At 51.8% G+C, this 13,363-nt stretch overlaps 1 protein-coding gene across 2 annotated transcripts in view; it reads left to right on the plus strand.

Annotated features, from left to right (window-relative positions):
• The window catches only part of GARS1 (glycyl-tRNA synthetase 1), a 28,006-nt gene extending 23,706 nt beyond the window's left edge, over positions 1 to 4,300 (plus strand). For both annotated transcript variants that reach the window (XM_075419850.1, XM_075419849.1), the window contains exons 14-17: positions 4 to 113; positions 1,477 to 1,570; positions 2,449 to 2,639; positions 3,966 to 4,300. In XM_075419850.1, the coding sequence (XP_075275965.1) occupies positions 4 to 113; positions 1,477 to 1,570; positions 2,449 to 2,639; positions 3,966 to 4,091 (521 nt within the window). In that variant the 3' untranslated portion in view covers positions 4,092 to 4,300. The remainder of the gene's footprint in view (positions 1 to 3; positions 114 to 1,476; positions 1,571 to 2,448; positions 2,640 to 3,965) is intronic.
• Positions 4,301 to 13,363: the final 9,063 nt, after the last annotated feature.

Raw genomic sequence — 13,363 nt, forward strand, 5'->3', positions numbered from 1 at the left:
CAGTGGAAGAAATCATCCCCAATGTAATTGAACCCTCATTTGGTATTGGGAGGATTATGTACACAGTGTTTGAACACACGTTCCACATCCGGCAAGGAGACGAGCAGAGAACGGTGAGCTTTCCTGTGGCCGGGCCTCAGCTTAAACCAAGCTGCAAGCATCTGCCTTTTCCTGACGCCCAGGGGAAGGGCTAAAATAAGACTGCACAATACACAGCAGAGATAGGAAAACCCAGGTGCGCTGCTGGATTGCTGGTTTTGCCAGCGTAAATGTCACTTACACATGCGCACTGAGAGCATTCTGGGGCTCTGTGTGCATGAGGCTCTCGCTGTATTCCTGGCAAGAGGGTGAGAATTTCCTTCTCCTGGATTCACACTTGGCAATGTCCCATCACTCAGAGAAAGGCATCTCTCAGTGTTTTATTTCCTGTCTCTTTGCTGCTTTTCCTGGAATCATAGTCCTGCGCGGCAAGACGGACAATAGATTAACTGTTTTCTCAGTCCCCATGAAATTTAACCTTCTCTGATTATGGGCATCCCTAAAATCTTGGCCCGAAACTTAGCTGTAGCAGGGGGCAGGAGGGAAGTGTGTGTTACCTACAGACCACCAGCCTGTTCCAGCCAGTGCCCAAGCTGTGATGCTCTGCAGCTTTGCTGGTGGCCTATGGGAAGCTGGCTGTCAACTTGATGCTGGTTCCTGTTTGTTGTTTCTGGTTGCTAGACTGTGTTTATAGAAAAGAAAAATAACAGCGCTCCTTAGTGTCTCTGGTTGCCACGGGATATGGTACAGTTATGAGTGGGGGGAACAGGATTCAGGAGCCCAGAGTCAGGACACAGCTGACTTCCAATCACAAACTGCTCATGAAGACGGAAATACTGGACTTACCATCCTTCTAGTGCCCATTTACTTTCTGTGTTGCCTGGGCTGCTCTGTATTGTGTTATGCCTCAATTGCATTGCTTCTGTACCCTTACAGGCCTTGCTGGTTGCCAGGAAAGATCCCCCCCCTCCCTTCCCCTTTGGGCACATTTTTCTTTTCTGAGGATGTCTGTGGCAGATTCTGAAAACATGCATATACTCCATGTCAGAATCAGACAGAGCGTGAGATGATTCTGAGAACTCTTCCCTTTAGACTGCACATAAGGCTAAATCTCCGGCAAAGAACCCTCTACCCTTCATTTTTCTGTAGTTCGAACGAGGTTCCTTTCTTCAGGGAGGGCTCTGGTAGACCTCTTTTGGTGGGAGGTAATGTTTGGCTGTCGGGAGGGAAGTGGGAGTGGAGGACAGCTGGAGAAAATCAGCCTTGCTCCAGGGGTGTGAGGTGTTACTGCTGGAGCCCTGATTGCTTATGTCTTACAGAAGGCCAGCTACTCCCCTGGAACACTCATCCTGCCTCCAACCTCAGTCAGAGCTTGTTCTCACCTCTGAAGAATCTATTAAACTTGTATTTATCTGTGCTTTTTCTTTTTCCCTGTAGTTCTTCAGCTTCCCAGCTGTTGTAGCACCGTTCAAGTGCTCCGTTCTTCCTCTGAGCCAGAATCAGGAATTCATGCCTTTTGTCAAGGAATTATGTAAGTGTATTAAGCGCTCTGGGTCCACTGGGGGTGTGCATGGGGAAGAGAGGTTTCTTCCTCAGTGCTACAGGGAGAAGATAGCATTGGGATCATGTGGCTCTTGCACGTGCGAAGGGAGAGCCATCAAACTAAAACAGCTGAGTTGGTTGGCATCGATCAGCTTTGGGTATCTATCAAACTCTCCAGTTTAGCCTCAAAAAATCCAGCTCCCTGCCCCTCCCTGTGCTGATTTGCAGTGTAAAAGACATTTCCTTCTGTGTCAAAAAGAAGTGTTTCCCACTGCTTAGGAGAAGCGGTCAGGAGCGGTGGGTTGTTTTTTTTTTTCTTTTCTTTGCTCTTGTTGGCCAGCTGATTTATTGAGTCGGTCCCAGAGCTGCTGAGCCTCCAAGCATTCTGTCAGAAAGCCCGCTGGTACCATCTAAAAGGGAGTACTGAAAGGACAGGAGCATAGGCTAAGTGTAAGATGGTGCCTCTTGCTGTCGGCAGCAGTTCTGCTCAGGACCTCGCCTCCCCGTGCTGGAGACGCCCCTGCACAGATAGAAGGCCGGCGTGGGTTTGTGTTAAAGCAGAGCTGTGGGGCTGTGGCGACAGGTTGAAGGAGTCAGGTGCTTCACTCTTTGGGTGAGAGTCGAGTGATGCAACGTGAGCAGTGGTGCACCTCTGGGGTGGGTTTGAGCTTGTAGTCTTGGCAGGGACTGGAACCTTGGATCTTCTGTCAAAATAAAAGTGAGGATGTGTGGTGCTGCTGGAAACCAGGACTCGTGGTGCCTCCCTTCAGGCAGTGCCATGAGGGTGTGGGAGGTCACTGCTAGCATCTTGTTGCCTGCTGAGTGTGTCGCGAGTCCTGGTGACCCCGTCTTCGCCGCTTCTTGCAGCTGAAGCACTCACCAGGAACGGCATCTCTCACAAGGTGGATGATTCCTCTGGATCCATCGGCCGGCGCTACGCCAGGACTGACGAGATTGGCGTGGCCTTCGGCATCACCATCGACTTCGACACCGTTAACCGGACGCCTCACACCGCCACCCTGAGGGACCGCGACTCAATGCGCCAGATCCGAGCCGAGGTAAAGGGCAGGCAGAGGGGTTTGGCTGCTGACAGAGCCACGGCCGTTCCTTACGGGCTCGGGGAGAGCATTTGCTGCTGTTTCACCCAGCAGTGACTCTGGTCTGTGCGGGAGCTGCCTCCAGCTCTCAGAGGCAATGTAGCTATGCTTAGAAATACCCAGGGAAGAGATACCGGTCGAACAGAAGACGCTGGCCCTGCTGCTGAAGGGAGGAGAGGTTTTTGTTTTCCTGGGATGCAGAGGTGTTGATCTTCTTTGAAAGCCGTGCCTTGTGCTGATTGCACTGCCCTGCAGAGTGCCTCTCTCTCCAAGTGAAGGCTGCTGAGGAAATGGATTTGCTGGGTTGTGTCTGGCTTTCAAAGGTAGGGCTCCTCTGAATCCTCAGGCACCAAAAGGCAGGAGATTTTTGCCTGCTACACAGGCTGGCTGGCAGAGCACGGCGCAGACACAGCTCCTCAAAGCGTGCTTCTCGCCGGCGTTGCCTGCGCAGCACCGGAGAAGCCGGTGAACCGTCGCCCCAAAGCCGTGCCTGTCCTAAGCACGCTCTGCTGGTACGGCCGTAACGGAGAGACTGGAATAGCCAACCTCCCCGTGGTGGTCTCGCCGCCTGCGAGCAAAAACAGCTCGGGGCCGTGCATGTGCAGTCTCGGCGTCTCTGTCGTGCCCTCCCCTCCCTGGCCCTCACCACAGTCCGGCTCCTGTAGGAGCAGGAGCTGGTGCCGGCCTGCGAGGCTGAGTTGTTGTAGCTCCGCTCTGTGCTGCTGCCGTGGAGCAGGCACTGCCAGCTCTGCCAGGCACCCGACTATTGCCCGGCTGACCTCTCGCTGCCGAGTAGCAGAGATGAGACATTGTTATCCCTCGCTTTCTGCAAATTTTCTAGTTGCTCTAGCCAGTCCTTTCCAGCGTGACAGTGTGCTGTGAGGAGTAGGGAAAAGGCAACTGGCAGCTTCTTTTGTGCTGGTCCTGCAGTAAGTAGGGCCTGGCTAAATCTGGGCTTACAGCGTCTTTTGGATGTGTGTATTATTTTATTTCCTTTCCAAAACTGAAACATAACACTACCAGGGATGCTGCGGGCCACCATGGTGACAGCTACATTTCCTTCATGGCTCACCCTGAATAACTGAGCAGTCTTTGCTGAGATGCCAGGCTGGGATTTAAGATGTCCTAGTTAATTGGTTTTCCTCCCCCAAAAATGATCCTGCAGGAAGTTGTCTTGCATCTGCTCTGTTGCTGATGTAAAAATTACTGATGTTCCCCAAGTATCCGACAGAGCAACTGGATTCTGGTGACTTTGTGTTTCACATGTCTTTGTGGCTTTGCCTGCAGATCTCTGAACTTCCTGCCATCGTCCGTGACCTGGCGAACGGTTACCTAACTTGGGCTGACCTTGAGGCCAAGTATCCACAATTTGAGGGACAAGAGACTGGCAAAAGGGACACAATAGAGGAATAAAGGACCTGAAGTAAAATCCTGTCAAATGTCCACTTTTTACTGTCGATGTTAATATGAAATAAACTTATCATGTATTATTCAAAGCCGCATTGTTTGTGCACACAGGGACTATTTGGTTTTTTCCTCAATTACTGCCCAAATTTAACTTTAATAACTGAAATAATTGCAGTCCAAGTTAAAGGTGTTACGAATAAAAACGCCGTTATATATGCCTGCTTCTCTCTGGTCGTGCAGCCTTGTGCTTTCTTCAGAAATGTCTTTTTTTTTTTTTTTTTTTTCTCCCCTCCTGCTTATGGCCGTGCGTGTTCCAGGTTTACTGCAGCCCCTCGAGAAGGCAGGGACCCTACACGCTTCAATCGGGGCTCAGATCACCTTGGACTCTTGTGCAAGAGGGCACTGGTTGCTTGGCCTGGTGGTTACCAAGGGCTGACCGAGGTGTCGGTCCTGCTTTCACCATCGCGCAGTGCTTCAAGCTGCTGCCTGCAGAGATGCTTCCGTGCTTTTGGCTGCAGGTGTTTAATACCTGTTTCTGCAGAAGTGGGAGCGTTTGCATGCAGGAGAACAGAGAGGGAGTGGAAAAATCCTGTTCCAGTTCTTCCTCGTGCTTGGCACGGTTGGTTTGCTTGGCTGAGGGAAGGAGCAGCGTGGCGAGTAGGAGTGCTGGCAGGGTCGCTTTTTCATTAAAGGTCTTCTGGCAGCAAGGACTGAAATCAGAGGCTGCACTAAGCAGGGGGAAGAGCCAGGTGCCTGCTGACTTCCCCGGGCACAGGAGAAACTCAAAGCCACGTGCTGACAGTGTCCTGCTGCAGCCAGAGGTGGGGATGGCACCTCGGTGTCGGGGAGCGCTACGCCCTGCCCGACCCAGATCAGTGACGAGGCCTCACGCCTGCTTAGAATGGGTTGGGTTGGAAGGGACCTTCTAGATCATCTCGTTCCAACCCCCCTGTCCTGGGTGGAGACACCTTCCAAGAGATGACTACTTGCGTTTCAAGCTCTCATCCCCCTGAAAAGCAGGGAGGCAAGATCTTGTCTCCTTCCACGTCATTCCATCTCAGCCTGCTCAGATGTCCTCAGGCCTTGGAGAGGGCTCTGCTACTGCCATCGAAGGGATTTCCATCCCTGGGCTAGAAATCTCTGCTTCAGAGGGTGGGGAAGCATCCTCCTCCGAGCTTTTCCTTGGGTTTAAAACACTCAGTTAAAGACAGGTTAGAAAACGTGAACTCCAGCACCAAGCTGGACGTGGCTGACTGGAGAGAGATGATGCCCTGGGCTGGTGGAGGCAGCCTGGTGCAGCTTTGAGGAGCCCTGGGGCAGGCATGGCTCTCGGCTGCGACCTCTCCCTGCGCCTGGCTCCCAGGAGTGGCTCCTGCAGGGCTCGGTTTCTGTTTCGGCCACCGCCGCGTCCCGGCGAGCTGGAAAGCGCCGTCCTGGCTGAGTCTTTCGCACATTGGCAAGAGCTTTTTAAATTGTGACTGCAGACAACACTGCTCTGGGAAATCAAATGATGACCAGGGGATTTTAGCCAAAATAATAATAAATTCTTCAGAATCACAGAGTATTAGATATGAAATAAATCAGCTGTGGGGGTGTAAGCCCCTCGTAAGAAGCTGTAGCTGCGTTAGAGCCTTGCATAAGCAGGACTGGTACTCAGCAGGCGAAGGCTTTAAGAAAAGGAAAGCAGAAGAGGGTGCTTGGAAACGCCGCGTGGTTTGCGTGACTGGAATCTGCTTTCTCTGCGCTGGCGGCTGATACCTGCGCCAGGTCGGCAGGAAAACAGTAATTAGTGAGCGTTTCCCAGTATTTTTCTTTAGTTTCATCTAAACGGCTGCAGAAGCGAGTGGACGGCGGGCGTTGGAGAGGGAGGGGCAGGCGCAGGTGGGGAGGATGGCGGTTTCGCTGCGGCCGTGGATCGCCGTGCTGCTGGTTTCACTGGGTTTTGCTGGGCTTGGGTGCATGAATCCATCCTGGTGGGGAGAGCAGGCATGCGCTCACCGCTTTCGGTCGCCCTGTTCCTCCTCAGACTGCAGCTGTGTGTTACACAGGGGCAGGCGAGCGTCGTCATCTCCGGCAAACGCTCCAAGACGCACAAAGCTAATGTAATAAATGAAGCCCAGTGATTAATTTGAGGGTAACGCGAACTAGATGAGCCAAGGTGCCTGCGTGCCTGGTGCTGTACGAACCCAGCCGGCAGCCCGCGGGCAGGGAGAGGAGCACGGCAGGGCAGGCAGGGCTTTCCAAAGCGCTCAGTGCTTTGGGGTGTGCCCGCTTCGGAGGATCTGAGCGGACCCTGCAGTGAGCTGGGTTTCGAGCTGGATCGAAGGACCTTCTGCCTCCGAGCAGGCATCGGACCCGGGCACTCCCAGCCGCTCCTGCTGCCCCTCGTTGTCTGTTGAGCAGCGTCTGGAAACTCAGGTCAGCTCCTCTTTGTCCATCTCCCTGCTGCTCTCCGTGCTCGAAAAAGGTAATTAAGCACCTCCACACTGGCAGCAAATGCAGCAGTACAGAATCACAGAATCACAGAATGTTAGGGGTTGGAAGGGACCTCTGTGGGTCATCTAGTCCAACCCCCCTATTTCTTTAACGTAAGAACAGATAAAAGTTTGCAGCTGTGCGCGGGAGACCATCACCACGGAACTGATCAGCAAATTGTGGCTCTGCTTGGCCTTCCAACGGGAGTGTTAGCCCAGGACGCAGAAAAACCCTGCATGAGGTTTGTAGTTAAAAACCTTGCTTTTTAAAAGACAAACAAGCCTTGGAACTGGCTTAAATCCATCCAAGTGGAGACCTGACCAACGCCAGCTGCCAGCCAGGCGCTCCTGCCGCTGCTCCTATAACATCCTCCTAGGGAAGCTCAGGAAGTATGGGCTGGATGAGCGCTCAGTGAGATGGATTGAGAACTGGCTGAATGGCAGAACTCAGAGGGTTGTCACCAGCAGCGCTGAGTCCAGTTGGAGGCTGGTAACTAGTGGTGTTCCCCAGTGGTCCGTACTGGGCTCAGCCTTGTTCAACTTCTTCATCAATGACCTGGATGAAGAGTTAGAATGTACCCTCAGCAAGTTTGCTGATGACACCAAACTGTGAGGAGTGGTGGATACACCAGATGGCTGTGCTGCCATTCAGCGAGACCTGGACAGGCTGGAAAGTTGGGCAGAGAGGAACCTGATGAGGTTCAACAAAGGCAAATGCAGGGTCCTGCACCTGGGGAGGACCAACCCCATGCACCAGTACAGGCTCGAGGTGGACCTGCTGGAGAGCAGCTCTGTGGAGAGGGACCTGGGTGTGCTGGTGGACAACAGATTGACCATGAGCCAGCAGTGTGCCCTGGCTGCCAAGAAGGCCAATGGGATCCTGGGGTGCATTAAGAGGAGTGTGGCCAGCAGGTCGAGGGAGGTTCTCCTTCCCCTCTACTCTGCCCTGGTGAGGCCTCATCTGGAGTACTGTGTCCAGTGCTGGGCTCCCCAGTTCAAGAAAGATGAGGAACTACTGGAGAGAGTCCAGCAGAGAGGTAAAAGGATGATGAGGGGACTGGAGCATCTCTCCTGCGAGGAAAGGCTGAGGGAGCTGGGCTTGTTCAGCCTGGAGAAGAGAAGGCTGCGAGGGGACCTTATAAATGCTTGTAAATATCTGCAGGGTGGGTGTCAGGAGGATGGGGCCAGACTCTTTTCAGTGGTGCCCAGCGACAGGACAAGGGGCAACGGGCACAAACTGAAGCAGAGGAAGTTCTGTCTGAACACGAGGAAGAACTTCTTCCCTCTGAGGGTGACGGAGCACTGGAACAGGCTGCCCAGGGAGGTTGTGGAGTCTCCTTCTCTGGAGATATTCAAGACCCGCCTGGACAAGGTCCTCTGCAGCCTGCTGTAGGTGACCCTGCTTTGGCAGGGGGGTTGGACTAGATGACCCACAGAGGTCCCTTCCAACCCCTACCATTCTGGGATTCTGTGATTCTGTGATTCTGCGGAGGGCAAGGGATGAGGTGGATTTTGGAGGAGGTGCAATCTGGAGCCCAGCCAGATGGATGCTGACGGTGGCTGCCCCGGCCCTGCCCCGCGTCCCCGAGCTGCTCGTGGCCTTCTGAGCTTGCAGCCAGTGTTGCTGTGAGATGTACCCAGCTGAACACGCGTGTTCTAGTCCTGACTCCTACGCACATCATTTGCAAAAACTGCTTTGTGCACCTGTTTCAACCAAGCAAAATGAAAAAGCTGCGACATGGCCGAGGACATAATTAAAATTTTTAAGGCAGTCCTCACACACATCAATTTGCCAGGCTTTACTGGTGTCTGTGCTGCTTCCTGACGGCTGGGAGCTGCACCCGTCAGCTAGCGGGTACCAAATAACCGGGTGCTGTGCCTATGCCCAGCACTCGATCGTGCAGCCAGCTTCAAACTCCTTCAAAGGGAACTGCAAAGGATAGCTCAGGAGAGACGGTCTGATGGCACCCTGCTTCCATCCACCCGGAGGGCTCTGCCCTTCGCTGGCTGGTGCTCGGGCGCTGAGGGGCTGGGCTGGGTGCACCCTTCAGCGAGCAGCACCCGCTTCCCAGGAGAGGGTGCTGTCAGGCAGAAAATAGCAAGCACAGGGAAGGTGTTTAGACACTGAAACAGCGTATTTTATTTTTAACAAGAGTTCTGCTGCAGTGCTGCGTTGCTCCAAAGCTTTTTGTGAATTCAGTGGCTGAAAATGCTGTGGATGCCCGGATTTTAATGCGAGACGACAAACCTAAAGAAGTCTTAGAAACGTAGACGATAGTAGTTCAACTTCAGGGGACCACACAGCTGGGGTGCAAGAGTGAAGTTCGAATCCCCCCCTGCCATAAGCTGATGGAGTTTGGGGGATCCATCTAATTAAATGCAATTATTTATGGTGTGGATGGTTGGAGCGCCTGGGGCAGCCTCCATGATCAGCAGAGTCTGGGGCACTTAAATCTCAAGTCTTCAGTGGGCTTTGTGAACAGGCACCACAGAACCACCGGTTTTGCTCGGCTGGAGGAGGGGGATGCTGGGGAGGGGAGCGTGGCCAACGCCTGAAGGCAGCGGCGTGAGCCATGCCCTGCCTGCGCGCTGCAAAACCCCCTTAAGAATCAACCAGCTGCAGGTGACGGGCTCGTCCTAGCAAAGACAGCTCCGACAGACGTCCTTTGGAAATTCAGCTTAAACCTTGTTGCTTCCTATCTTTACTGTGACCTGCAGTTCACCTTCTGCACCAGATAGGCAGGGTTTAGTATTTATAAGCGGGGGCTACTGAACCTCCATCTAACTCCGCATCTCTCTGCCGCGCTCATTTCCATGTTCCCATCCGAGCTGATCATGTAACACTCCGCTTTCTGCTGTAATCTGCGGCGATCTCTCTCCCCTGCAAGGGGGTGGGAGAACATCGCTCATTCATTTCATAAAGCTATGAAAAATGAAAAGCACCGGCAAAGCCTGCTGGTTTTTCCTAAGTAATGGCTCAGCTTGCACTGCCGGGACTCAGGCTGTGGAGTCAGACAGTGTTCAGGGTCATCCCCACTTTTAGGAACCGTATGAAGAAGAGGAGTAGAAAATAAAGATTCATCTTCTCCTCTAATACAAGGAGTGGTGAATAATCAATAAAATTAGCACGTGACAGCTTGGAAATAGCTACTCAGAGGAAAGATCACTGTCTAGGGGCAACGGGCACAAACTGAAGCACAGGAAGTTCCGTCTGAACATGAGGAAGAACTTCTTCGCTCTGAGGGTGACGGAGCACTGGAACAGGCTGCCCAGGGAGGTTGTGGAGTCTCCTTCTCTGGGGATACTCAAAACCCGCCTGGACAAGGTCCTGTGCAGCCTGCTGTAGGTGACCCTGCTACGGCAGGGGGGTTGGACTGCATGACCCACAGAGGTCCCTTCCAACCCCAAACATTCTGTGATTTGCATGAGAGGTGTTGTTACAGCAACCAAGCAGGAGCCCAAGAATAAGGATTCCTGGTATTGCCCCAGATAAATAAGTCCATATTTCTGAGCTTTAGCTTCCTCCAGTGTCAAGCAGCAATAACAGGAGTGTCTGGAAAGTGCCTTTCGGGCTGGTTATACTGGTTATTTGCTGCCCTCCCACTACCCCCAGCAGGTCCTGCTGAGGTCCCACACCAGTTTGCACTCATCCAGCAGGCAATTCCCAGTTGCATCACTCTCAAAAGACATAAAAAATGAGCATAGGTCTCGTCCCCTCCCCTTTGCTAACTCTGTCCCTTCTGATCAGGAACCCCTTGGTAATTTTCCAAATCCTGCAACCCCATTTGCAAAAAATACAACGATGAAAAGAAAAGCCCACGATTGATTTTTCTGCCTCTTGGAGGAAATCAGATATGAAATAATAAATATATATTATATCCTCCAGGCAAAACCCTGTGGGTCGCTAATACCCACAGATTAATTGTACCAATCCAGTGTGATCAAGGGGAGAGGGCTGGCTACTTGGCACTATTTTGGTCCCCTGCTTATGAAACTCCATCTCCGTGTTTGAAAGAAAAGTCTTTACATAACCGTAATCACTCAGATAAGAAAAGGACTAAACTGTCCCGAAACATTTTATCTTCTGTACAGATGCTGCTTATGAATTTTGACTTGATTAAATAACACAGCAACATTATATTTTGTCCTGAACAACCAATGTCCCTCTATAGGAGGGAAGGGCCGAGTCTGCGGTCTGGACCGGCTGTTTGGTGCAAACAGAAATGGGGGTTGATGGAGGCTGGAGGATCTGGCAATTCACCTGGTCAGTGAGAGCTGCTCGGAAAATAGCGAAGGGACCCTGGAAAGCAATACCCTGTTGTGTCACCGACAGGCCTGTGTCACACGTCTGGCTCAGGGAGGTCCCCAGATGTGCAGCCCAGGTGCCATCACAAACCACAAAGCAAACTGAAGGTGTGGGGAAAACCCTGGGAAGGGAGCAGGAGGGCCTGGGGAGCAGCGTCTTAGCTGAGTGCACAAAGCAGGGGATTTGTCAAACAGCAGTGGTTTGTGTCTCTTCCACCACGTCTGCTTCCCGCTCCTTAAAAAAGAGTCTTCTCGTGTCGCAGGAAGCACGGCACTGGGCTGGCGTGGAGAAGAGCGGTTTTAGGATGCTCGTGATGCAAGGTGTGAACACGGACAAGAAAGGCCCCGCTCTTGTTCCCTGCCCTGCTGCTCCTTCCCCACTGATGAGCTCCGGTGAGCAAAACCGTGATCCCCAGCAAACAGCAACGCCCGGAGCAGGAGACAACCAGGGCGCACCAGGCGCTTGGAGACAAGATCTCTCCTCAGGCACAGATTTCACCTGTATTTTGCCTCTGTTTATGGCTGGTTTTTGCTGGCTGATTTACATCAAGATGAGTCAGGATCTTGCATGTGCTTTTCCAAATGTTTATGGAGAGCCTTGGGAAGTTAGATCCCTTCTCAACGATTCCTACAGTGAAATCTCAGCCTCACACCATCCCCCATTTGGACCCGCCATGGGATGAAGAGTTGAATTGAGATGAAGATGCTGGTCCCAGGTGGATTCTTCCATCCCAATCTCTCACCTTCCCCACTTCCATCCCATTTGGGATGACATGAATCTGACAGCAGTGAAACACAGCTTTTTTTTTTAGTTCAGCTTTTTATTGGAAAAATAGAGGCAAACCATCTACAAATCAGAGGAAACAGAAAAAAATCTAGGGGAAAGAGGTGAATCGCCTATGCAGCAAAAGTATGCTGGTATGTGATATTAAAAAGAAGGACAATTGCAAAATGTAATTTATTTTTCAGTGTAAAAAACAATGTAGAGAAGAACAGCAAATAACCTTGGATCATATGTAAATATTTCAGTGGGTGTCCACAGCCCCTTCTAGTTCCTCCGTCTCCTGCCTGGCTCCCTTCTGCCTGCTGATAAATAAAAACAAAGTCATAAAAAATATAGCTGGGAAATAATAATTTCCCTCTGTGTGGATTACACCAGCCTTTCCACACCCCTGTCTGTGCCAGCTCGCTCTCTTGGGAAGCTGCGCGCAGCGGGGACCGTTTGCAGGCAGGGCTCCAGCAGCACCGCGCGGCATCACCAGCGAGTTGGTAAATAAATATCTGCAGGGTGGGGGTCAGGAGGATGGGGCCAGGCTCTTTTCAGTGGTGCCCAGTGACAGGACAAGGGGCAATGGGGACAAACTGAAGCACAGGAAGTTCCGTCTGAACATGAGGAAGAACTTCTTCCCTCTGAGGGTGACGGAGCACTGGCCCAGGCTGCCCAGGGAGGTTGTGGAGTCTCCTTCTCTGGAGATATTCAAGACCCGCCTGGACAAGGTCCTGTGCAGCCTGCTGTAGGTGACCCTGCTTCGGCAGGAGGGGTTGGACTAGATGATCCACGGAGGTCCCTTCCAACCCCAAACATTCTGTGATTCTGTGAGACAGGGAAAAATAGAGATATTCCCAATGTGTTATATTTTCTTACTTGACATTGGGAAGATTTGCAGGTGAGAGACTTTGCTAGAGTAAGAACTCATCCTCATTCACCCCACAGCGGTCCAGCTTTTCTAGAAACCCAGTGGAAAACTGCCCAACCACAGCTCATAAACACGAAGCTGCTCCTGCCAAAGGAGGGTCCAACAAGGCTGTGCTCATGCTCTACAATTTGTCCTCCTGGGTCTTATTTGAAAGACGCTTAGGCAAAGCCTTTTCTTTTTCTGTCCGTGCTCCAGTAACATTGTCTGTGACTGCTCATCACTCGTAATCCCCTTGGGTGGAAAAGCGGTCACCTAATCAGGGCAGAAGTTTTGCCATGCGACGTCCGTAGCCGCTTTCCGGTCATCCCCAGCTCGAGTCTGTTTATGTGCAGGGGGATTATTAGCAAGACATAACGTGAGTTACAGAAATCGGGATCAGTTAGAAAAAGGGAGCTGGATAATTTATTCCTTGCTGTCATTTAATTCCTGAGAAAACATCCCCAAACAAGGGACAAGGCAAAGTGGTCAGCGAGGGCTCAGCCCACACGCCAGCCCGCTGTCTCTTCAGCTTACAGAAATAGGGCAGAGCTGCGCGAAGATTACTGGAGCAAGAATATCTTGCACAAAAAAAAACAAAAAAAAAGCAAGCTTGAAAGGCTACAAAGCTTTCAGGAAACAGCAGTCTTCCACCATGGCCTGTTTTCCAGTGAATGATTTAATTCCCTGCTTTCCGTGTAGTAGTTTCGTGCACGGTTATCATGGTCTGTTACCAGTCTACTGATTAGGGCTGATGAATTTACTGCCAGCGAAACAAAGGCAGGAATAAAAAAGCTGGTTACAACAGAAATGCTGAAGGAAATCC

The sequence above is a fragment of the Opisthocomus hoazin genome, chromosome 4 (genome assembly GCF_030867145.1).
Source record: "Opisthocomus hoazin isolate bOpiHoa1 chromosome 4, bOpiHoa1.hap1, whole genome shotgun sequence".
NCBI lineage: Eukaryota > Metazoa > Chordata > Aves > Opisthocomiformes > Opisthocomidae > Opisthocomus > Opisthocomus hoazin.